This window comes from Chlamydotis macqueenii, chromosome 1 (assembly GCF_036417535.1).
Source record: "Chlamydotis macqueenii isolate bChlMac1 chromosome 1, bChlMac1.mat, whole genome shotgun sequence".
Taxonomy (NCBI): Eukaryota; Metazoa; Chordata; class Aves; order Otidiformes; family Otididae; genus Chlamydotis; species Chlamydotis macqueenii.
Genome location: NC_141556.1, coordinates 49,504,733 through 49,530,064, shown reverse-complemented (window position 1 = coordinate 49,530,064; position 25,332 = coordinate 49,504,733). Strand labels below are relative to the sequence as shown.

At 36.2% G+C, this 25,332-nt stretch overlaps 1 protein-coding gene across 2 annotated transcripts; it reads left to right on the top strand.

Annotated features, from left to right (window-relative positions):
• The first annotated feature begins 370 nt into the window (after window positions 1–370).
• CEP83 (centrosomal protein 83) lies at window positions 371–24,371 on the top strand. 2 transcript variants are annotated; one of them, XM_086740067.1, is made up of 16 exons: window positions 371–431; window positions 4,924–5,183; window positions 5,542–5,692; window positions 6,982–7,074; window positions 7,359–7,490; window positions 10,593–10,844; window positions 11,337–11,468; window positions 14,580–14,694; window positions 15,685–15,829; window positions 15,964–16,113; window positions 16,796–16,871; window positions 17,966–18,123; window positions 20,864–20,993; window positions 21,858–21,961; window positions 22,698–22,815; window positions 23,541–24,371. In XM_086740067.1, exons 2-16 carry the CDS (start codon window positions 5,035–5,037, stop codon window positions 23,724–23,726), a joined length of 2,091 nt encoding a protein of 696 aa, XP_086596193.1. In that variant the 5' UTR covers window positions 371–431; window positions 4,924–5,034; the 3' UTR covers window positions 23,727–24,371. The 2 variants fall into 2 exon arrangements, with proteins under 2 accessions (XP_086596193.1, XP_086596192.1); XM_086740066.1 differs by having other exon boundaries at window positions 375–455.
• The last annotated feature ends 961 nt before the right edge of the window (window positions 24,372–25,332 follow it).

The window sequence follows — 25,332 nt, the reverse complement described above, 5'->3', positions numbered from 1 at the left end:
CAGTTTCATCAGTAACTACTGTCAGTTGGGCTTGGTAGTGTATGTGGCTAGAGCACAAATTTTAGTCCTGAGTTAAGATATAACTTTGTTGCTTTTTGCCTAATAATTAACTGCATCTCTAATACAAGACAGAAACTGAAAGGGTGATATTGAGTGTCGTGTGTAGGGATGGACACTGAAATAAGGTATGCGTAATTGCTGTTTGAATTTGTACTTTGAACTGTGTTGTGGAGGAAGTGATAGTAGTTTGAATGAGACTGATGTATTCTGTAATGTAGAAGTCAGACAAATGTTCTGCAAGATTTCTACACGCAAACATATTAAGTGTTTATTTTCACTGTATTCTCCTCAGTGATATCTGAGGAGGGGCCGAGCCTGAAGGACAAATTGGACGGTAATGAGCTGGATCTGAGCCTCTGCAACCTGACCAGGTTATGGAACTTCCTATAATAAAGGTTTAAATGTTTCTCTTTGATTTTTTTTTCTTCTCTCTGTATTTTTTAAAATATGATTTCTTTGACTATTGCGAGTTGCTGATGGTGGATTAGTAAAATATAGACTGTTAAAGTAATGAGAGGTGTGCTATCATATTCCTCAAATTATATATAATTTTGTTTTGGTTTTTTTAGTCACTTGGTGTTCATGGGAAGTCTGATCTCTCATGAGTGTGTTGCATAGTCATTTAAGGTTTCACTTAACTGTGACTGTCTAAAAGCTAAGTATCCAGTCCAAGGCTGTGATTTCATGAGCATCTGAGCTCATGATGTGACAAATCTTTCCTCTTGAAAGGAGAAAGCCTTGCTCCTCCTCCTGCTTGTTTACTTGGCTCTGTGTTCCTGTCTCCTAGCCAGTACCAGCTGCCTACTTTTGCTGATGACATAACTTGTTGGATTTTTTTCGTGAGCAAGCATGACTCACTGATCTCACAGAAAAACTATTGAGTGTTTTCAGCTTGTTTAAGTGTGTTGGCTTCTTGAGTTAAATCAGTTCATGAAAGGGTTTAATGAATGACAAATCTAGGAACAGGGATGAAGAAAGGAGGAGTGGAACCTCCCATTCGTGGTGACAGTGAGCTCTTGTATTGGATTGCACTTTTTTGTTAGTTCATTACCTAGTCTTACTGCAGACTCTTACGCAGGGATGAGAAGGGGGACTGTTTGAAGAGTCACTTCCATGAGGCTGTGCTTCCTTTGAGTGTCTCACTTATTCTTTTAGGCAAGTAGTTTATTGTTTCACAAGACCTTAACTGATTTGATTAGAAAAGGAAAGAAAAAGCGTACAACAGCATAGAGTTCTGCCAGAAGCAGGCAATGGATTAAACCATACATTGTGTGAAACAGCTGTTTGGCTTTCAACAGATTTTACTGAGCATTTTAGTACTTGAACAAAACATGGCACAAGGCTAAATACTCTTAAGTTTTTTCATCAATAGTTGCAAAATTACTTGTATCATTTAACTGTTTAAAACAGTTTTGAAATATAAGAAATGCATGTGTGTAAAGTGTGGCTGTGGTATGGAAAGCAGAGCCGTCAGTGAGTTATATGTGTTACCCAGGTGAATTATCAATACATACTGAAATAATGTGATTTGGTTATGCCAGGTAAGCTAGAAGAAGCCTTGTTATTGTAAACAACCTACAATAACAATTAAAATTGTAATAAAAATAAATAAAATTGTATTGATAGCTTCATATTTTTCTCTAAATACAAGCATTCTCACTATTTTACGTGCTTGTAGCAAACAAAAGTTAATATAGCTGAAAAATCCTGTAAAAGAAGAAAAGCCCTTTCAGAATTTGTGGATATGAAGGAGAGATGTGAAGTAGGTCTTTAAGCAATGTTTCTCTCTGTGAAAATAAACAATCAGAGAAGAAAGGCAAAACAAAGGTGATTCTTGGAAATGTAATTGAGTTATTTCACTTAGATATTCTACAATAAATATTGTCATATGAGCTACTGGGTGTGCATTTCCTATGTTTCCGGACTCTCCACCAACACCTTTATGTGTGTACATTGCACAAAGTGATGTTAAGATTTCATAGTATGAATTGAGGGCGACTGATACAAGTTTGCAGTTCTGTAACATGATAAAATTTAGCAAATATACAGGTGGGGAATTAATTTTAGATATGATGTGGTTTTAGTTTCTTTGAAGTATATTTTATGGTTCTATACTTCTTGAACAGATCTCCAAAAGAGGAAGAAATTTTAACTAGTGGTCCTTAAAGTATTTCTCAAAAACTATGGGTGTAGTCTTGTGGAATTCTGAAGATTATTTAGGCCCTGTTCATTGACTATGAGCAAGTACTGTAAACCATTGTGAGTAATGTACTTAAAAAATTTGTAGCCCTAAGTGATGTTGACTATTGACAGTTCACTGCCAGGAATTATTTTATGATTTGGTAAAAAAAAAAAAGTTTTTAATTTGTAAAAATGTGAGTAGGTTAAATATTACAAGTTGCTATTAATGATTTCAATGAAAGAGCTCTCATGAAGTAATGAAATCTCTTATGTTTCTGTAGTTTGTTTCAGTTGTCATCAGAAGTGTAAGTCATGAAATTTGCCACTAGATGTCCCTGCAAGCCAAAATAGTTTTGTTTTCTTAAATACACGCCGCTTAGGTTTTTGAAGTCTGAAACAATTGTTTTGTAGGCTACGATTTTTTTTCCCCCTCTGTTCTTTCCTTTTTTTTTTGTTTTTCATGAAATCTTTGTGTGGATGAATACATGACCAGATGTGTGTCTTGCTTTACAACTTGTGCACTTTTTGATAGTAGCAAAAGCTGTGAGGAGAGAATGTATTTCCCACCTGCAACACCTTGGAACTGAGGGTACCAAAGGGTGCAATTCCATTTATATTTTTGTTTTGGTTGATATGCTCTCAGAAAATGCTGTGCTTTTTGCTGTCTTTGACTTTCTATCTGTTATGCCACCTTAGAAGTACTTCTTACTCAAGTAAGCCGCAGGATTCAGACCTGACTTTAAATCTTGTCTTCCTAATTCTGAACTTTGGCTTACAGTTCCATAGTTACTTTTGGTATCTGTCAGTTATGAAAGCAAAGACCTGAGACAGAGAAAACAGAAAAGTACTGTTACGTGGTGGTGGGTGTAGGATTTGTAGGATTTGTTGTCCCGCTGCTGCCCCAGCCGTTTTTGTTTTTTGGGTTTTTTTTTGGTTTTTTTTTTTTGTTTGTTTTTTTTTTTTTTACAGTGACCATGATATCCCTGTTTGTATATTTAGAAATTCTTAGGGATGTGCTGCCTTGGGTTTTCTCTGTATACCAGAACTTTCTGTCCTTTCATATAGTTTATTGTCTTTAGGATCACTGACCAGTTCTCCTCATAAAGCTGTTCATTTAACAATTGAAATTGTATTTATATTGAGTTTGGAAATTGCTGTGGTCCTTTGTTTCTCAACAACAAATTCAGGAATGGAAAATAGATACTGTATTGCTTCGAAGCTTCTTCAGAACTTGTGCTATTAACATTTGAAATTGGTTATGCATATAGGACAGTCACTGAGGAGAATGTTCTTCATTCTGATTTCTTCCTACATATTCTTTCAGCAAATCTGGGTAAAGGAGAATACAAAGCTGCTGTTGTTGCTTTGTCTATACTAGAGATGTAACTTTGGTATATTTTCCTCTGATCTTTTCCCATCTTAGTGATGGAAGAAGGAAAAATGGGAAAGAAAACTTAAATGTAAGACTTTCTTGACATTTTGTCTTTTAGTGGAACAGGCACTGACATGCAATGTTTATTTTCCTATATGGAAGATAGATTTTCATCTTGCTTATAGTTCAGGGATTTATAAAATCAAATTGTAAGTGTTTAAGATGGGTCCATGAAAGATTTAAAGAGTGGAATGGTAGAAACATAACATATTCAACTGTAAATGTAAAGAAGGTGGAGTATTTGCAGTGATGGTGGAAATTTAACATTTTTCCTATTTGAATTTTACTTTGTATGGTTACACTTTGTAACTTTGAATTACACTTTGTACAATGCAACCATGAAGTTCTTAGGCATCAGTCTGATTATGCCAAAAGCTAAAACGGCAGAGTAGTTGGTTTCAGAGCTTTGTAACTTCCCTAAAATTCAGTTACAGTCCTCCCTCCCCCAGATCCTTTAGAAGTGTCAGTAATGGTCAGATTGATACATCTTGCTTCTAGTATTGAACAGAACTAATGAGGCATATTAGAATACTTCCTCATTTCCCAGCATCTGTCGATTTGCAGCTTCCTCACACCAATCTGATATTGTCACAAGAGCAACACTGTTTCTGGAAAGGTCTCAAGAAACCACCAGATAAACTTAGAAAATGAGGAAGTGACATGTATGATATATTTCAGGGCTGAACTTTGGGCAGGTATCTTCCAGACTGTCCATGAAACCTTAGCTCTTCTCCAGAGAGGGCTTGATGGAAATTCATCAGTGAGAATTACTTGCTCTTCTTCCAGCTGAAATGGTGGTGTATTGAGTAGTATAACTTGTTAGGGTAGTGTGACAGACCATCACTGTGATAAGTAGTAGTAAAAGCTCTGTGTGTCTGATGTCTGTGGCCTCTGCTTAAACTCTGATTACCAAGGCATAATTAGGGCATTTCTGGCATCATAGTTTGATTCTCAGTGTACAGCATAAGTAAAAATAACATCTCATGTAATCTGACAGATAGAAGTGCTTGTGATTATTTTGTATTGACACAGACAGTCTCCATGTTTAAGTTTATTCTGTGCCCCTGGAAGTGCTGTGACTTTTCAGGGCAGGCAGAATAAGCAGAGAAGAGTTGCCCTTTCAATAGCGGTTTCTAACCTGAGTTACAGCAGAGCCGGGATTCTTCTGTAGCGAAAGCAAAAGCAGCATGTGAAATCTTTGAACTGTGAATACCCTTGATTGCTAATTACATGTCCTTGTATTTGTTTAGGTGACTTGATCTTCTGGGATGTCAGCGGAAAACCTGGATGGCATTGTAGATTAGTTATAAGTTAATTTTTATTGTGTTGTCTCCATACTCATTGTGAACAGCCATCATAAAATGGATACTTTGGGTAATCTCCTTCCACCTGTGGTTGGAAATGTTGATACAGCTAATTCACAAGAATTACAAAAACTTCTGATTGACGAAAAAATCCGATGTGAACACCATAAAGCAAATTATCAAACTATAAAGGCAGAACATCTAAGGTACAGTAATTTAAACAGATTTCTTCATTTGAGGTGTTAAAAGGGGAGGCTAAATGCTAGGTGGAAAGTATTTGTGTGTGTGTATTAGCTATTTCAGTATTTAAGGACAAATTTGAATGTTGTTCATATTAGAAAACAAGCAATTAAAAATACCGTAAGACATTGCAGATTGAATTTCTGAAATATTTTTAATGCTTGTAAATATGTGATAACTTTTCAATGTATCACAGGGAAGGGATATTAATAGCATAGTTCTCACTTGGTGTTTGTATGTTTGCTTCCGCACAGGAGTTTTTTGAGCTTTAAGATCTAATTTTAGAGGGTAAATATAAAATAAATACATATTTTTGTCCTGCAGATTACAGGAGGAATATACAAAATCACAAGATGAACTGAAGCGATTGTTAGTTGAAAAGGAGGCTGCACATGACAAATTTCAGTTTCTTCTTGCTGAATATCGAGAGGAGTTGCTGACTAAAACACAAGAGCTGGAAAAACTGAAGATGCAGGTGAGATAATTTACTGGCAGGACTTAATATGAATATTAATCCTGTAATAGGGCCATGTATATTTCTGTTTATGTAATGTGTATACCTAGCTTGAATATATTTCAGGTATCTCAAAATTCACCCAAGCTGAGGAAAGTTTCTTCTCTAGAGTGACTATAGGATGCAATTATTATTTTCTTGTTTAACTGAATCTTCTAAATACTGTTGTTATATGCTGTGTTAATAGTATGACCCTCAGTCTCTGTCTGTGTGTGCTCTCCTGTTATGGGGAGAATCATCTGCCATGGAGGATAACTTAGATGCCTAAACTTGTTAGGATAAGTGACTGAAAAAATAGACATATTTTTCTCTTCGTGATGACAGATTTCCTCATCTTACAATAAAAAATAATAACTTATTAAAACTGCAAAAAAAAAAAAAAACCCCAAAAAACCCCAGACCAACCAAAAAGACCCCAAAAACCCCCAACATGTAAGATAACTTGGATGACACTTTCTATAACTGCTTGTTTCCTTAAACTAATGCAGGACATGTTCTTAGGAAACAAATATAACATCGAACAAAGGATCTCAGACTCCGAATGTAGGACATGAGCCTTGGTACCATAACTTGAATTAGTGTTCAGGGACTTCGTGGTGTAGATAAGTGGAAGAAAAGTAGAATAAATTACAATATGTCACAGGTTGTGGGTGATTTTTTTTTTTTTTTTTTTTAAAAACACTTTATCTTGGTAGCTAGTTTGCTTTATTAACCATACTCAAGAAAACAAAAATACCTTGCAGCATGGAGCTTAAGGCAGGGAATATTTCCTGATCTTAGTTTCATTTCAAACCAGTACTCATGTATCTGTTGAAGAACATGTATCTAATATGTCTTACAAAGAATTGGTTTGGTATTGCTCATTTTGATTTTTGGGGTTGGTTCACTTACTGTTTAATTTTTTCCAAATGCTAATTCTTTATCTTGTATGTGAGACCACTTCCCATTCTCCCTTTGCCCCTTCAAGGAGATAAATCTCTTGGCAATTCAGCTTGACATTTCTGTTGCTTCTGCCAGTAAATACTGACATTTTAAATGCTTCTGTTATCTTCCCAGAATATTTTTAGTTCACTAATATGTTTGGTTTTTTTTTTTGCTTCTTAAGTACTATTGAAAGTTGTTTAGAGAAACACAGAAAATTAAGCAGGATTCCTAAAATCATATTTTAAATACTTTATTCTTGACTATATGTCCTATCACAGTGTAAATAAATGAATGACTAGTTATTTATGATACCTTTCTTTCTTAAGGTGCTAACTCCTCAAAAATTAGAACTGTTAAAAGCACAAATACAGCAGGAATTGGAATCTCCTATGACAGAACGTTATCAGAAGCTAGAAAATGTAAGTATTGAAGTTCTACTTCATTCAAAGTAGTGATCACCAGTTTATAATTGTTCCTAAAACCTTAAGAAATTAAAACTGAAAGAGGAGCAAAGTATGATATTCTGTGTGTAGTACTGTTGCCCCAGGCAATGAAGGTTGAAATTCTAGAAGAGGGAGGAGGGGTTCAGTTCATCAGATATGACTTGTGAAATGATAGGAACATTGCATGGACATTTGAAGGAAATAAATCTGAAACCTTCTCTGATGGATATTTTTGGGGTTTTTTTTTTTGTCTAACTTAGGAAGTGGAAAAATACAGAACAGAATATAACAAACTTCGTTATGAACATACTTTTCTGAAATCAGAATTTGAACATCAAAAGGAAGAACATGCACGTATTTTAGAAGAGAAGAAAATAAAATACGAGGCTGAGGTACATAGAATATTGCAGTAGCTTAAAATGTATCTGATGACAAAGCTACTTGAACATTGTGAAAACATGGGTACTTGATGGGTTGTCAGTTTGACACTGTTTCATAATGTAGTGTTTGTTTCCGTTCTCTTAATTCTCGAAACACTTAGCCTAAAGCTATTTCTGTGGGTTTGTTCACTGATGTGTCGCAACATCATTTGTGCTGTTATAAGTAAGAATAGATTTGCCTTCTGATAAATGACAACCAGTAGCTTTGCTTAATGCTTTTTTAAATCACATTTGTGATGGAATTTGAGACATTGTGCTAACTGAAATTAATAAGTTATCTGAGCAACCGATGTAAGTTTAAATTTTAAATTACTTATATGGCAACTAATCCAAGAAGGTGGCAATAGGAGATGTTAATACCAGACAAGGGTACATTTTGCAACTAAGTTGGATCATGGCAGTGGTGGTCAAAAGGATACTGATAACTTTGTTTCAGTTGTATTAACTCTTGAATAAACCATTCATGAATTTTCTGTTTCTGACTTGGACTTTCAGAAGTGTAGCTAAATAAATTGCCAGCTTATTTATGTTTTAAATATATGCATCAGTGTAAATGAGTATTGCATATGCCATTTGCATATTCATTTAAGTATTTGTCTGGGAGCATATATCCTAAGATGCCAGATTTGAATGTATTAGTCCAAACATGAGACACAAATCAAAGCAATCATGACTTTCAAAATCAATCCAAATTTGCAAATGCAGCGCATGAAAAACAGAACAGTTGTCCTTCCTGGAGCTGAACCCACATGCTGTTTTACAGCCTGCCTCTCTTGTGGGCTTGTTGAGTTTGTGCTAGTCCTGCAGCTAATTACCACACTTACAGAGAATGAAACTACCTTCAGCTCAGGGCACAGTGTGATCTAGTTTTTCTCTCTTGGAGCCTTTTTAACCTTCCATGCCATTTAACACAAAGACCCTACAGAAACATCTCAATTCTTAAATGGTGGCTTAGGCATGTGATGCAATAAGTGTTTGAATCTCCTTGTAAAAGAGATTTGGAAGGCTTTTGCTGCAGAAATGGGCTTTGCTCTATAGGGATCACTGATGCAACTTCTAAAAGCGCTGCTGCAGATCACAGTTTGGACTAGTCTCCAAGTGTCAAGAGAACTCTTATACCTTACTTTCTTACCCTTTTGCCCCTAATATTACATTCAGTCCATGTAACTCATTTTAAAACACTAGAATCTATATATTTATAATATGTTTGTTAGTTACAGCCTGGAGATTAGTTTGTACCTATTGTACTACCTTATAACAGAAAGCTTTTTTTTTTTTTTTTTTTTCCTTTATTTTATGTCAAGGCCCAGTCACGTTGGCTGTCTTGAGTTACTAGCAGATTTGAGTTCTGTTGTGGTTATAGAATTGTGGAATCATAAGTTGGAAGAGACGTTCTAGTCCAATATCCTGCTTAAAATATTGAAGTGTAATGAGATCGAGTTGCTTAGGGCTGTGTCCATTTGAGTCTTGAACATCTGTGAGGATGCAGATTCCACAACCTTTCCGGGCAAACGATTCCAGTATTCAACTGTCTTCGTGGTAAACTTTTTTTCCTAATATCTAATTGGAATTTCACATGTTCCAACTTGTGTCCGTTGCCTCTCTTCCCATCACCATGTATATCCTCTTCTCCAAGCTGAAGAGGCATAGTTCTCTCAGCCTGTCCTTATATGCCACGTTCCCCAACTCCCTAACCATCTTGGTGGCCGTCCACTGGACTTGCTCCAGTTTGTCATTATTCTTCTCGTACTGGACACAAACTCTAGATGCAGTCTTACAAGTACTGGAAGGTGACAAAGGATCACTTCCCTGGATCTCCCTAGCCAATCTGCCAGGATGCAGTTGGTCATCTTTGCAGCAAAGGTACTCTGCTGACTAATGTTCAACTTGTTTTCTACTAGGACCCCCAGATCCTTTTCCATGGAGCTGCTTCCTAGACAGTTGCCCCGAGCCTGTACTGTTACATTGGGTTAGTCCATCCCAAATGCATGATTTGCTCTTGTTGAAGAGGTTCCAGTCAGCCCATTCCTTTGGCCTGTCCAGATCCCTCTGAATAGCAGTTCTGCTTTCTAGCACATTGACCATTTCCCTCCAATTTGGTGTCACCTGCAAGCTTGCTGAAAGTGTACTCCATCCCAACATCCAGGTCACTAATGTGGACATCAGTCAGTATTGAACCTTGTACTGGTCTCAGAAAGACCCCTTTAGTTACAGGCAGTCAGATGGGCTTTGCATCACTCTTTGAGCCTGGAAGCCCAATCAGTTTTCCACCCACTTTATCATCCACTTTTCTAGCCCATATCTCAGCAATTTGTTGAGAGAGAAGATTATGGGAAACTGTATCAAAGACCCTGTTAAAATCAAGGTATACAGGATCCACTGCTGTCTGCTTGTCTGCAGTGCCAGTCACCTCCTTCTAGAAAGCAAAGAAGTAGGTTGGGCATGATTTGCCTTTGGTAAACCCTGCTATCCATCATTTTGTCTTTCATGTGTTTACAAATGGCTTTTAAGAGGCTTTCCTTCATAACCTTCACAGAGACTGATGTGAAGCTGACTGTCCTGTAGTTATCTGGCTTAGCCTTTTTGTTTTTCTTGATGATGGGTGCATTGTCTGCCTCTCTCCAGTCATCAGGAACCATCTCTGATTGCCGTGACTTTTCAAAGATGATAGAGAATAGCCTTGTTATGATACCAGTGAGCTCCTTCAAAATGCTTGGATCCATTCCAAGGACTTGTGTGTGTTCAATGGATTAAATGATCCCTAACAATTTCTTCCTCTGCTCTTGATACTGCTTTACTCCCACAGACAGCAGGCTCAGGGACAGCTGAGGCCCTAGAACAAGCTTATCAGTGAAAACTGAAGCAAAAAAAAAGGCATTGAAGAATGGGTCTGTTGATTTTCCTACTCTAAGAAAGAAAATAAATGTGACTGTAATTTCTTAATATTTTAAATGCATGCTACTACTCTTTCTTGACTTGTCAACTGCTATATTTGTTGCTGCCTGACACCTAACCAATGTAAAAGCTTTTATTTTTCTGATTGACAACTACCAGATTGCAAGGCTGGATAAAGATAAAGAAGAACTCCATAATCAGCTGCTCACTGTTGATCCCATGAGGGACAGTAAACGTGTGGAGGCACTCTCCAGAGAAAAGGCACAACTGTATCAGAAAATAAAAGGCTTAGAAGCGGAAGTAGCAGAACTAAGAGCAGAAAGAGACAATTGTGGTGCGCAAGCAGAAAATGTTCAAAGAGTACAAGTACGACAGTTAGCTGAGATGCAGGCCATGACAAGGTCTCTAGAGGTAAGATTTTTTTTTTTTTAATTTTGCATCCTTGTAGAATGTAGTGAGAATAACGCTTGGCCTGATATAACTGTCACTGAAGTCACTGATAATTTTGGCATTGACTCCATGACCTGAGTAATCAACATATGACTTCTTTTTGAGCACCACTTACAGTCATACTGGTGTTTACAGCCTGGTAATTTACTGATAGGAATACCTCCTGCCCCCTAACCAAGTCAGATTATCTCTGCCTCTCATGAAGTGGGATTGAAAATGCGTGTGATTCTGTGTAAGCAGTGTTAGTAAAACCAGTTGTGACTATTGAGTAAAATGCAAGACCCTTGTTGTATTGGAACATGTTGTTGAACAAAGATAAATATTTATATACTATATCATTATATAATATAAAAAGTCAGTAATATCTGAAAGCCCAGATCAATTTAATCTTTCAAGTGAATAGCAAGAGACAGCCCCAGTCCAAAAACCTTACAAATACCTCCTTTATTCAAGGCAGAAAAGAAATCTGCTGAACTACAGATTGATCGACTTGAGAAAGAACTGCGGATGAGTCATGAGCAAAACATTCTCTTAACTAGCAAACTTCACAAATCTGAACGAGAAGTCAATTCCTTAGCTGCTAAAGTAAGTGCTTTTATGGTATCTGAAATACATTTTTCATATCCTGTTATGTTTAGGCTTTCTGTTTATATTTTACAATAGGAATAAAGTAATAATGTCTTCTGCTTTGACTTAAAGTATGTTTGGAATTTTTTTTCCAATTTCAATTAGAAGATATAGAATATGTGACATTAAAGGAGAAACTTAATCCCTGAAAGTATCTCTGAAGATTGAGGTTATGGTCTTTTTGTTTAATTTTCTAGATCTCTTTTCTAAACAGAACAGAAGAGGTGTCTTTATATTCATGTTTTTAGTACCGACCTTATTTGATGGAAAATAGCCAGCCTTATTCGGTGGAAACAAGCATTACTTTTTCATAAAGTGTGTAAAGTGCAACAGAGCTTTAAATTGATTTTTTTTATTTTTTTCTCCCCCCCCCCCAATGGAGCTATGGCTTCTGGAGATCTTTAAAAGTATCCTCTGAATGGACTGTGTTAGCTACAGGAAGCAAGCTGCACTGGAATCACTTGTGGAGATTTAGATTATATTAGAAGCAGGACAGTCACATTAGCATAGCATTCTTTTTGGGCTAATGCCAGGTTAGCTTGTACAGAAACATTTCTGTACAGTGCTGCATTGTATCATTTTAAGTAGATCATTGTTTTGCAAAATGTTTGAGTATCTTTGAGGTTTTGTTCTATGCTTGTATGCTTTTTTTTTTTCTGAGATCTTAGAGAAATTTCTGGAAAAAAAAAGAAAAAAAGATCAGAAGGCTTCAAGTTTAGGGAAAACCTGAAAGTGCTTAAGAAACTTGACATCACTGTTTAATGTTTCAGCATAATTAGGTTAGTATGGATGCCAGATTGAGTTTTGTCTTGTTGCAGTGACTTCTCAGCTACACAACTTAAAAAAAGACAGATCCTTGATGCAATTTCATATGTGATTATTTGATTAAACAAGAAAAATCAAAACACTAGTAAACAGTTTTACCTTCAAATGTTGCAGAATACTTACATTGATTTCTGCGAATTTGAGTCAGGGTACTAGCCCTAATGAAATAGTTACTTGGGTAAATATTAGCTTTCTGCTGTCTCCTATTCCCTCCTTTCTGGAGAGAATACTGGGTAATAAATTTTTATCACATCTGTCAGTTTCTAGTAGCAAATTTAATTTAATTGCCCGTGTTTTCTTACCTTTCTGGAGAGGCTGTAGTTACTTCTGAAGTAACTGTAAAGCTGGTAACTTTGGTCTTGCATATCTAGCTGAATGCAGAATTATTTTAAGCTCTCTGACTTAAAGCTGTCCTGCATTTCTGAATATACTTTCCAAAATGACACTGACACATGATTGTATGGGTACAGCAGTTTACATTGTCATAATATGCCTCAAGAAAGATAAAATACAGAAGAAAACTTTAACTTTTACCATAGCTGTTCTTTAACGATCTCAGATTTAATTAAAAGCAGGCTTTGCAGCTCACATTTATGAGTGTGAAGCATTTCATTTGGGTCCTTAATCCAAAAAAGTTCTAATTTAGTGTAAGAATAGGATATACCTATATCAGTATTTAAAGCCTCTTTACACAATGTGTCATACTTGTCCCTCATAAATAATAAATAGGAGGGGAAAACGTCTGTTAAACATTTTTAATCAATTGTCTATCAGAGTATACAGAAGATTGTTACAGTCTCTGCTTTTTGTATCAACTTGTTCTCTGGTCAGCTCCATGAGTAGGAGAAAATTAAAATGTTCAGTGGTGTTTCTTGAAGGGCGGAAAGTAGAAACTATTTTCTGTACTAACCTCCACCCCTTTCTGCACTCACTCAAACTTATTCCTGAGCACAGGTGCATGCATTTGTCTTCTAGATTTTGTGCCTTAAAAAAGCCACCTTAAATATTTGCAGGTTGCCCTGAAGTGTTCTCAACTTAGTATTTAAGCATCCAAATCCACTGTGTGGTTACTTAATAAGCTACTGTGTCATTCTTAACCTTTTGCCACTTGTATATGCTAGCAGGTTGTAATTACATTTGTCATTGTGAATGGATTTTCATTATAAGAGCTTTCCTCTAGATATTTAATTCTCATTGACCGTGTAATTACTGCGTACAAATGCCTAAACTACAGAAAGTTTCCACGCAAGCAGTAATTGTCTTTGATTTAATGTTCTTAAAGCTCGTGTTTTTAGGAGGCCATTTGATGTGTATGTCACAGTTGTAGAGAAGTATTTGATTTAAAATGCACTTTAAAAGTATGAAGACCTCGATTTTGAGAAAGTTGTGTAGCACTCTAGGAGGTCAGAAAGACTATACTTAGTTACCATATTGAAATTACTTGAGAGAGCAATTAATAATCTGGTTTTGCATGTCAGTGTTTTGTTTTACTTCGGGAGATGAAATTGAAACTGTGTTTTAGCTTGACTCTGAGAGATCTTTAGTCAGAAGTGAACCATGTGTAAACTGACATGCTAATACTTGAGTTAGTGAGACATCAGGATCTTATGCAATTTGGATCAGCGTCATAGCAACATATTTCTAACGAGTAGTCTTTTCAGAAATACCCCAATATTCAGAGGCTAGCTTGTAGAATGTATAGTATTTACTCAGAAACCAAGTTTTCACAGGCAATTCTGTGCATCTGTGCATATATCACCAAAGCTTCTTAAGAGTAATTTTTCTACACTGTACTTGTAATAACTGGCTGGTTAATGATGAAATACATGTCAATAGTCAGACAACCTCGTTCCTGGAATATATGTTGTGTTTGAGCACTTGAATTTTTTGATCAGGGAATATATAGAACTTGCATTTCAAAATGACTTCAGTGTGTGACTTGAGGAATTAATAAAAACCTGTAATAGCACTGATTATGATTTGGGGAATCAGTTCATGTCAGTAGCTTTAGTGTTACCTTATCTGTATAATCACCATTAAAAATTATCTATAAGAGTGGACATTCTGGACTGGCTTCAGGAAAGCAGTGGATGAAGAAAAAAAAAAATTTAAGGTATGTCTAAAACAAGCATAGTCCACGATTATTTGGCAGATTTTCTTGTTAGTAAAGTATCACATGAAAAACTTACAGTAAGCTTCAAATATATTTATTTTAGTTGTTTTTTTTTTTTTTCTAATTCATAGGTAGAAGAACTTAAACATTCACATAAATTGGAAGTAACAAATGTCAAACTGGAGGCAGCAAGAACAAAGAGTGAGGTAGAAAGAGAGAGAAACAAGATTCAAAGTGAAATGGATGGTAAAACGTGCAATTAATTTCTAATGCTTTCTTTTGTAACCTGTAGTTAGAATACTACAATTATTTTTCCTCTAAACATTCCCCAGCAGTCTTCACCTTCCATGTCTGGTCTAGGTCATAGATCTGACAATTAATTTTGCATCTGAAATAACTATGTTGTTTCAGCTGCTCTACTAGATTAAGAACAGTTACAGAACAATTTTGCATTTATGCAAATTAGTGAATTTGTGACACAATTTGAACATAATCCGTTTTAAATAACGTACTTCATATGGTTATTTTTTCTATTACGGCCAAATTCTAGAGTCGTTCACGCTGGACTTGAAGCCTTTATATACCATAGGGCTTGATTTGTTTTCTGATTCTTTGTCCGTGGAATTGATAACAATTGGGTAAGGCTGCCGTGTGAAACAAAATACAATTTCTAGGTCGTTCTTTGAAGAAAATAGGCAATGTTTCAAGCTACCTGGTACAGCTGAGTGTGTGGGCAACTTGAAATAGCCTTCTAGAGTGAAAAGACAGAAACTTTCTAGTACTAGTTATGTGTTGATGATTTAAATAGCTGCACAGCTCTTAAGTGGACTATCCTCACTGATTCGCCATAACCCCAAAAAAGTACCTTTGTCTTCCTGGAATAGTTGTTTCTATTCACTTGCTTTAGTTGCTCTTAGAGAACTTAATATTAAAAAGTGGTGTTTTCTGTATTGACAACGCATTTACAGTATATCGCAAACTAAAAATGTTGGACCCTATGAAATATGAAAATAAATACAGACAAGATGTAAGCTGACCTGAACTTGCTGTGGAATTCAGTTTGCATCACTGAATTAGCTAAATAACCAGGAGTCATTGTTATAGTATGTTGGTTTATTTGCCAGTGAACACAGGTGTCTTGGTCACAAGTTTTTAATTTACATCTCTTGTCCCTGCCTATTTTAACATTTATATATATTTATATGACATTTTAACTTTTTTTAATGTATAATGCAGGATTGCTGTCAGACAAGGAAATTCTTAAGGCAGCTGTTGAACGTCATAAGGTGCTTTTAGTAGAAAAGGATCGGGAGCTAATTCGTAAAGTGCAAGCTGCCAAAGAGGAAGTTTTTGAAAAAATTGCAGCCTTACAGGATGAAAAGTATGTTTGTTGATTTACTGCTCAACTTCTAAAAAAAGAGTGTTTTAAGTAACTTGAAAAAATGTCATTCTTAACAACTAAACACTTCTGGCATTTTGTTGTGATTCTTGTGTACATGTTGAATAATGTCTCAGGTTAGAACTCGAGAACAGACTAGCTGATCTAGAGAAGATGAAACTGGAACAAGATACTTGGAGACAATCTGAAAAGGATCAGTATGAAGAGAAACTACGTGTTGTACAGATGGCAGAAGAATCTAGCAAAAAGGAACTTCAGCGTTTGCGGTAGTGTGGCTTTTCTAACCTTAACACAAATTTCTCATTTTTGCCTCCCTAATGTTTTTACAGTAGTCAGTATAAAAGTTTAGTGTTCATAAGTATACAAATGTTCATTATGGTGCATTAAACAAAATTATCTTTTGCATTGTGTAAAAAAAAAAAAAAAAAAGGGCAGAATTAAAAATGTGCTGTTTAAAAAAAAAAAAGCAAAACAATGTTTTTCATCCAGATATTTAAAATTTACGTTATTTTAATGACATTTTAAAGATTTGCAGTGCTCATATTTGTTCAAATTGGGTCCATGTTGGCTGCTGGCATAGCCCCAGCATGAGAGTAAACCATTTCTCTTTCCACAATGGCACCATATTAGCAGCTGGCAAACTGAAACCCTAATACGATATCTCTTTGAGTTGGTTATTATATGAAGTTATTTTACTATAGTGTTTGTATGGAGGTCAGTATGATAAAATGAGCAAAAGTCATACTCCAAAAGCAAACAAATCAATGTATTTCTTACTCCTATCTGAATTATAATAATCAATAAAAATATATTTTTAATCATTGTTTAGTTAAATATTTATCATCCTTTCAAATTATGCAATATATTCTATTGTCACACTGACTTGTCCTAACGTCTAACATCTGTATTTTATTTAGATAAAAATAAGGATGTCTTATACAATTTTAGGTTAAAAATTCAACAGCAAGCTATTCAGACAGAGGAGTTGGAAGAAAAGAAACGTGAAAGTGCTGATATGAAACAGGTAAGATTTTATTGCGTTGTAATGTTTTATAGAGAAATACAATCTTTCCTGCAGTTACCATGTACAGTGTTTGAAGATTAGATTGCATTTTTTAAGGCTTTTATTTTCCTGAGGGACAAAATGCATACAACAGATATTTAAAAGCGAAAGTGTTCAGAAATCAGTCATGCTTTCCTGGACCTTTATAAATGGATTACAGCTTTTTGCTTCATGTGGTTTGTGGGTACCAAGGATTTCAAAGCTGAATGTTTATAGACTGGTATATTGAATCCGGTTATGCACTATTTAACTGGAGATTCAGTTTCCATGGAGACTTATAAATTGTTTCTAGGTAATGCTTTGCATTTACACTGCATCTCTCATCTCAGGTTCTTGAAGTGCTTAACAGATGTTTCATAAATGAATAAACTAGTGTAAAGAGGTATATTTCTATTGCAGAGTGAATTGATGGCAGTGTTGAAAATAAGCCTTAATTCTTTTAACTCCTGCTTGCCCAGGGTGTTATTTGGTAGGTAAGAATGTAGCTGTGCATTGAAGTGGTCTGCAAGCTGTGTGCACTTGAAGCTCAAGGCAGTATCTTCTTTCCTCCAGAAATCAGAAATTGGGGTATCTGAGTGTGCATGTGAGGAAAAGGAAAGGGAATCATCCTTTCTGTGTGCTGACTGCAGAGGTTGCACTTTCCAGACTCTATGCTTGTTTTTGTGAACTGGTTGGTACAGCCACTGTGGGCTGTAACACGTTGTGGGTTATGAGGGTAGGTCCACAGCTCTGCTACTGGATGTGTGGTGCTCTGGTTCTGTTCAGCCCTGAAGCTTAATATTGGATTTCTTAAGTTCTGGGGGACACAGTGACTGAAGACTCTTGCCTTCCTTTCTCATATTAACTACAGTAGAAAACCTTCTTTGTCTACTTAGTAGTGATTCACTGTAAAGCTTCTGGAGAAGCTGTTGAGTGAGAAGAAAAGGAACTAATAAGAAAGGCTTATGAAAAGCTAATGCAGCCAGTTGGTGCCTGCATTTTGCTCTGTCTCAGTATCTCAGAATTAATTGTTATTTGCATATCTTCTCAAATGGAAAAAATTAATTTCTTTGTAGCAAATTCACGACATGCAACTCCAGCTTGCTTCACTTTCTCAATCAGAAAATGATTTAGTGGAGTCTAATCAGAAGCTGAAGGAAATAATAGAAAGATTGAAACAAGAATGTCAACATGCAAGGACTCAGGCAGAAAAAGCCCAGCTGGAAACAGAGAAGTAACTTTTTTTCTTCCTTTTGGCTTTACTTTTCTTTTTCACATTGCTTGTGTTCCTTTCACATGGATTACTTACTATGGATTGTAGATTCTGAATAAAGTCAGAAATTAAAAATGAACAGGAAATATTGGACAATTGTAAAAAATGGCTATACCTTCTGTTATATGCAATATGTCTAAAAGCTTTGCTTGTGATAACTTCAAAAATAGGTGTTTGTTTCCATTCATGTCTGTTACAATTAATTCTTGACTAGTGGAATACACTATTTGTATAAAATGAAATCCTATTTATACTGAAGTGAATGTCAAACTTATATTATTTTAAATGGATCTAGAGTTTCACATAGTTGTTCTAAGAGCGTTTAAGCATTAAGGGTGAAAAAAGTGTTTAAGCATTGTATTATGCTTTGATAAGGTTTCAGGGACCCAGTCTGTATATGTGTATATACTTCTTTTTTTCCCCCTCCCACTAGATCGTTTTATCTGATACAAGGCATATAAAAAGCTTATGGGATGTCTTGTAGTTGCTTTCATCAAAATTAAAAATAAACACTTTCCTTTTTTTTGCACAAGCTTGACCACATACCAGCAAAATAAGCTAATAAATACTGAAGGAAACAAAATCTTGTTCAGACTCCATATAGCAATGAACACTTTCCTGAAATTTTAAGATTAATTTGTCAGTTAGTCTGAAATGGCTATTTAGTATTTCCTAGGCTAATAACAAAAGTACTGGATTATTGTGTGGTGAGTTTTGGAAAAAGTCAGTGTCCCAGATTAAACAGAAAACTTCCAAAAGATATATGGCATTTTTTCTTTTAACATCTCTTCCGCTACAAATTGGTGCGGCAGCTGCTTTGTTGTCATTAGTTTAAGCATTGCTTTTAAGTTTAATATTTGAAGAAATTACTGCATTGGGACTGCAGAGTACATTCAGTTGTCAAGTAGCATGTTAAATGCTTTGGATGTTTGCTTTAGGAAGGGGTATTCGTATTTTGAGTGAGATTGTCACTGTTATTTGTGTGAGACTGTCAATGTCACTTACATATTTATGGACCGTAGACCATTTATGGGCCATAAACCAAGAGCAGGTTTTCCTGGGAAAGCAGTGAAAGGAACTTGGCAGCCCTCGGAGAGTGTTGTATTAGTATGTAGATAATGGAGATGCACCAAGGCTGATACTGCAGAAATTAAGCAGCTTTGCAGTGCACACGTAAGTCCTCCAGGTCTGTCCTGCTGTTACCTGGGAGCCTTGGGACATGTGTCCATCCTTTTGCTGACTCTGTGGGTGATAGGATTTCCTTCCTCTGTTCAGTAATTGTTACGAGCTTGAACCAGGAGTTAAGTTGCACCAAAACAACTTGGCCTAAAAAGGAAGTGAAGTAAGGACCAAAAGATAGAAAGCCTAAGATTAAAAGTTTCAGATAAATAGGATAACGCCAGTTGAGCCATAAGCAGGCAAAGCAGCTGCCTGCCTGGCTGTGTCAGTCTTAGACTTGGAAATGAAAATGTGAAATGAGAAAAAGGGCTGAAGGCAAACTATGAGACTGATACAGATCAGAGATGAGCTCAAACAGGCATTTATTAAGCATTTCAGGAACAGTGTTAGTGGCATTTAAAAAAAAAAACAAACTCATGACAGTTTTAGCTACTGTCTCAATTTAAATTCTTTTACTATTAAACAGTGCTTTTCAAGAAAACTCTTTGGTTCCTGGGTAGTAGTAGTTATTTACAGTCAGCAAGCAGCAAGGTACAAACCATGCTGGGTCTACTGAAAGAACTGTGTTGGGTACCAAGTGGGCCGGATCCCAGCTCTGATATGAGAGCGGGTGATTCCTAATACTTCTGCTGTGGGGGAGGGAAAGGCTGTTTGGTGAAAAATTTGTGGGCATTCATTCAGAGTCCCAGTAGGGAAACTGCATCAGCCCAGGACTGAAATGGTATGGATGCACTGATAACCAAGCCTTGGACAGAATCTCACTATTTGATTTTTTTTTAAAACAGTAATGTAGTTAAATATGCAGTTAGTTCTTGTCTACTTTGACCCAGAATGCGGATAGTCCAAACAAACAAGTCAGCAGAGAGAAACTGGCTCCTTTCCTATCCACTGCTGGAGAACACAGCCTAATTTTAGTATGTTTTAACCGTGCAAAGGTCTAAACAGATAAAATGTATGATGGTGGTGGTGTGTATTCAGCTGGAATGCTGTCTAGGAACCATATCAGTGGGAGCTTCCCATTGTGTTGGTGTTTGTTCTGGTTGGGAGCACACAGTAGTCAAGTCTGTACTTCTGTGTTACAGAGGCGTAATAGACTGCACAGGGCAGCAACCTATTCTCTTACATCTTACCTCCCAAACAGAGCGGGTGGTTGTCAGCTCTTCTGACAACTGATGTTTGGCATAGGTGTCTACTCCCGTGTTCCAGTGTGATTATTTGATCTGAATTGAAAAACTTCCCGTGGACGGTTTGGCATCATGCCAAACCATTGAGCAGCCTGCAATTAACTAGCTTGTTGGAATCAATTTTCAGAATTTGCCTCATAGTTGAAAAAAATGTAGGATGGTGTTAATGCACATGTTCAATTTTGGTGAATCTTGAGCACAATCAAATTTAAATCAGATCCTTCAAGTATATTAAGTTAGGAGTTGTGAAAGGATGCACCTGTTTTAAGAGCCTTAAGGCATTAATCCAACATGCTGCTTATATAACTTCTTGATCTTTTAACCTGATTTTTTCAAAGGACTTTGGAATACAAACGTATAGAGTGGTTGGAGGAGAAGCATGTGCTTACTCAGCGCAACACAGAGATAGAAGAGAAATACAATCAAATGAAGAACAAGCTGTGTCGAGCTGCTGTTGCTCAGAAAAAGGCACGTTGACCCTTCCTCTATGGCTGATCCAGTTAATGAAAAGTTCAGCTTCACTTTGGCCAGCTAGAATGGTTTCAATATTAAGAGTTTATTTGCAGTCTACTGTATATAATAACAAAATATATCAGATTCTTCAAGATTAGCATAGAAATAGGTTGAAGTGATATGCAAAGAATATTACAGTCAACAACTTTGTTATAATGTCAGCAAAGACTTTGTGAGGCTTTTTTTTTTTTTTTTTTTTTGCACGCTTGTGTGTATGCAGTTATTTATGGAGTGGACTCCTTCATAGTAAGGATGATGTTTCAGATACTAGACAAATTATGTTCTATTTTTCCTAGATGGAATATTATAATTGTATATCTTCTCCTAAGCTTGCTTTTTATGAAGTAACTTGAAAGGAAAAGCTGTTTAATTGTTTATAAAAGCTGAAGATTAATTGGCAGTTTTATGCATTGGATGTATACAGGTTATGAAACCTACTGCTAGCTTTTAAGGTTGTAAAAAGTTGAGGTCAACATGAGCAAAAATAAAAGAAAGCAGCATGCTTTTATTTATTTATACAGGGTCATTTAAAGAATAAGTTTTGTAATTCTCAAATACAGTTCGTGTTTGTTAGTACAGTAAGTCACTGACCAACGAGTGACTGACAGTTGTGCATCTTTCAGTCACAGCTGTGGATCATTTCCCATCTCTTCTGTTTCCTGTCATGGGGATTCAGAACCTTCAAACAACATAGCACCTCTAAGGAAGGAAAACCCTAAAAACTATCACAGCTTGAAACAGTGTACAGTGTAGATCTAATTTTTACAGAATCTAATCTATCAAGGTATCACTTATCTGTTTGAAATGTCAATTTGACAGAGAAAGACTCTCAGTGATAATAAACAAAGGAGGATGCGAGAGAAACTAGAACTTTTGGAAGCCAAGATAGAAGAGCTAGAAAAAGAAAATCAGGTGCTAAATAGGTAATAAAGTTTGCTTTTTCTGAACTTGAAAAATGATGTATGCCCAAGATCTGACTTACAAATATGAAGTAATTTTGAGGATACATGATGCTTGGTTTAGTAATTGGAGTCGAGTCTGATGGCGTTTTCAGTAGTAGAATTCTTTGAATGGAATCCATTTAGCATGGGCACTTGAGAGCTTCTATAAGACAACTGCAGGGCTGTCTCTTGGGGGAGAAATGAGGGGAAAAATGTCTGATAGATGCAGTTACAGGAATCCCTTCAAAAGAAGGAAGCTTGTGAAAAAGGAGGTGTGGCAATGAAGCAGTGTTAAAGTTGACATTACAGTATGTAAAACTAAATGGAAGACAGAAAAAAAGTCTTTAGAATTGCAGGAGAAACAGATTTAACATTCTCTTTGAAAGACAAACTCCTATTTTTTTTTTTTTTTTTTCCCTCTTCATTGAGGACCTATGGAGGGCTTGATTCAAATAATTTAATGTGTCTCCTGTGGCTCACTACTGTGAACGCTTACTGAAAGCTTAATTTATTCCATGTATATTCTAATCTGTAACATAGCAGATTGCTTCATGTGTAGAGGGACTTTTAGATAAACATTTAGGCAGAAGAATATACACAGATCTTGCACCTTCCCTTTTTTGTGGTATATAGTGTTCCTTTCTAGGCATAATAAAGAATAGAGTACTGTGTTGGGATAATAAAGATTTTGAGCAATAAGAAATCTTTTATTTCCTAGGCAGAATGTTTCCTACGAAGAATATGCACGCCTCCAGAAGAGACTAAAGGACTTGCAACGTAGACACAATGAATTCCGGAGTTTAATTCTGAGTCCTAACATACCGTCACTCAATCCAGTCAGTATAATGTCATAATCTGCCTTGCCTCCTGGGCCTGCTTCCTCAGGTGGTGACGTATTACAAGTTGTGAAAATAATACAACAAAAGAGGGTACTGGAACAGTCCTTCATTACAGACCTTAGTCTTAAGCAAGGAGTATTTGATCTTTGGACAGAGGAAGGAAACTGAGGAATGCTTCTAGTGATGTTCCCTTCCTCTGAATAGGAAGGAGTTATTGAAAGACGAAACGATACATTACAGAATGTAACAAACAGGCAGTTTTAGCCCAATTGTCTGTACTTTGTCATTCTCCTGAGAGGCTTTAAATGACTCCTTCTGGGCAAGAAATACCATAGTGTTGGTCTCGCACCATGGTTTCATTGTTAGAAACCAGCATTGCTGCTCTTGATTTCTTGTGTGGTTAAAAGAGTTTTACTTACTCTGGTGAGCTTTTGAGGGTGAAGATCTCCCTGGCTGAGGTTGACCAGGCTGACTTTACAGACTCTTGGTAACTGAGACCTCAGGACTACATGCCTCTTCATCTGAGAGGAAGAACACCTGCACACATATTTCTTGCTGATGCTGTTCATCATGAATGCCAGAACAATACCCACAAAACATTGAGGAGTAAAATTTAATGAATAAGGATATTTTGGACTTCACAATTTTAACTTTAATATTGTTAATTAAAGAAAGTGTCATTCTTGCTCATAGAGCCACTTTTTTTTTTTTTTAATTTCAAGGAGGAACAGCATCAAAGAGCACTTTCCCTGCTTCGCAAGCGGTTGGAAGAACTAGAAACCACACAGAGAAAACAGCTGCAAGATCTCAGACCATCTAGTGACCAAGTAACGGTGGGTGCATACAGGGACTTGGCTAGAAACAAGATCATTGAAGAAGGTGATGTGCAAAGCGAGGACTCCAAATAAAATCTGCAAACTCTACATACTGTTAGTTTTCAATAGCTTATCCTTGGTACATGCTTTTAATATTTTGCCAAAAACATGCTTTTATGTGCCTGAATAGCATAAAATATATTTTACATAGTTTTGTATTTATTTTTGATACTGTCATAAATTATCGAATATAATGGTTCAAAACAAAAGCATTGACAGATTTAACTACATTTTGAAATGTTTTTATATAAATGATGTAAAATTAATCTAAAGTCAAAACATGAAATAATCTCATCACACAAAACAAACATCTAGCAAGGTTTGGGTTGTGCTGACATTTAAAATAAAAATTAAAATCAAAATTTTTGATAATTCCTTTGAAACTTCCTTGATACTATCCCCTTACTCCTTCAATGTAGAAGTTACTGTATCAGTGTGGAGTTTTGATTGTTAACAAGGCTGTGATCCACAGGTACATTGAGTGCTGAAAACTGTTATCTGCCACCCTTGACAATGTGCCTCTTGTATTTTTATAATGGGAATAAGCAATAATCAGGTTTTTAATATAATGTAGTAGAGATGAAGTATAACAAATTGCCTTCACATTAGGACAATGTGTATTTGAATTTGTTGCTACTGTAATTTGTTTACTTAACTACAGTAAAATTATTTATTCAAGGTTGAATGTATTTATTTAAAATCTTTTTTTTGTTTGTTTTTTTGTTTTTCCTTCATTATCAGTTTAGTAACAGAAACTTACACAGGATCAATTCATTTTTATGACTTGATAGTGAAAACTTTCCTGGAAGTGTAGGAAGGATTTTATCTGGTTTTTGTTTTTTTTTTTTTTTCTTTCTGAATACTGTAGTGAAAGTATGAGTGTGAGATATGCAGTGTGATTTCTTTTAATAGCTTAGTCAGTTTTGTTATGAGACTGTAGTAATAGACAACTGAATAACTGAATTGCTTATGGTGACATTGTCATCAATTCACCTTCTCTCGTCAGAGGCTGCGTTTTTTATTTTCCTTACAGTACGTAAGTATCAGCATTGCATTGTGTTTTCTTGGGGAATTTGTTAGACTTCTTGGAGTAAAACAGTGTAATGATTAGAACTAACAGAAGCTATTTCTACTTTCTCCTTGCAGGATTAATTTGGAGAAAGTAACTGTGCCTGAGCCAGCTTTGCCACATGTCATGTTCACTAACACTTACCAGTACATAATGGTTGCAAAGCGCAACCAGCAAGCCAGGCCAGCTGCTCTCAGCATCTCTGTCTTCCTGTCCCTGACTCTGGTCGTGTTGGCTTCAGCAAGACTTTATCTGATGTTGGGGGGCAGGGAGGGCTGTTTATACCAACTAGGAAAGGCTTGGAGGGCAGAAAAGCGGTAATAGCAGGAGGAAGAATGATGGTTATCTAATGGTCTGTGGTGTCCCTTTCCCAGTGTGCCTCAGGCTCTTTGCACAAGTGAGGTAATGCCTTGTTCCTGTGGTAGCCTCTCCTGAAGGAATGGTTGCCAGGTGATCGATCCTCATTTTTAACTTCATAAAATGATCATCATACTTTCAGAGCCTCAAAGCAGTAAAGTTGTAGTGTGGCTCCTGAGGGTTGTGTGGAGGTGTAGTGGGCACTGCAACTTC

What these genes read in the sequence shown, in the direction of transcription:
- CEP83 (XM_086740067.1), top strand. Translation starts at nt 5,035, where the DNA reads ATGGATACTTTGGGTAATCTCCTTCCACCTGTGGTTGGAAATGTTGAT. An exon ending in TCAATTCCTTAGCTGCTAAA is followed by an intron (nt 11,469 to 14,579) that starts GTAAGTGCTTTT and finishes TCTAATTCATAG; the next exon opens with GTAGAAGAACTTAAACATTC. An exon ending in CTGCTGTTGCTCAGAAAAAG is followed by an intron (nt 20,994 to 21,857) that starts GCACGTTGACCC and finishes TCAATTTGACAG; the next exon opens with AGAAAGACTCTCAGTGATAA.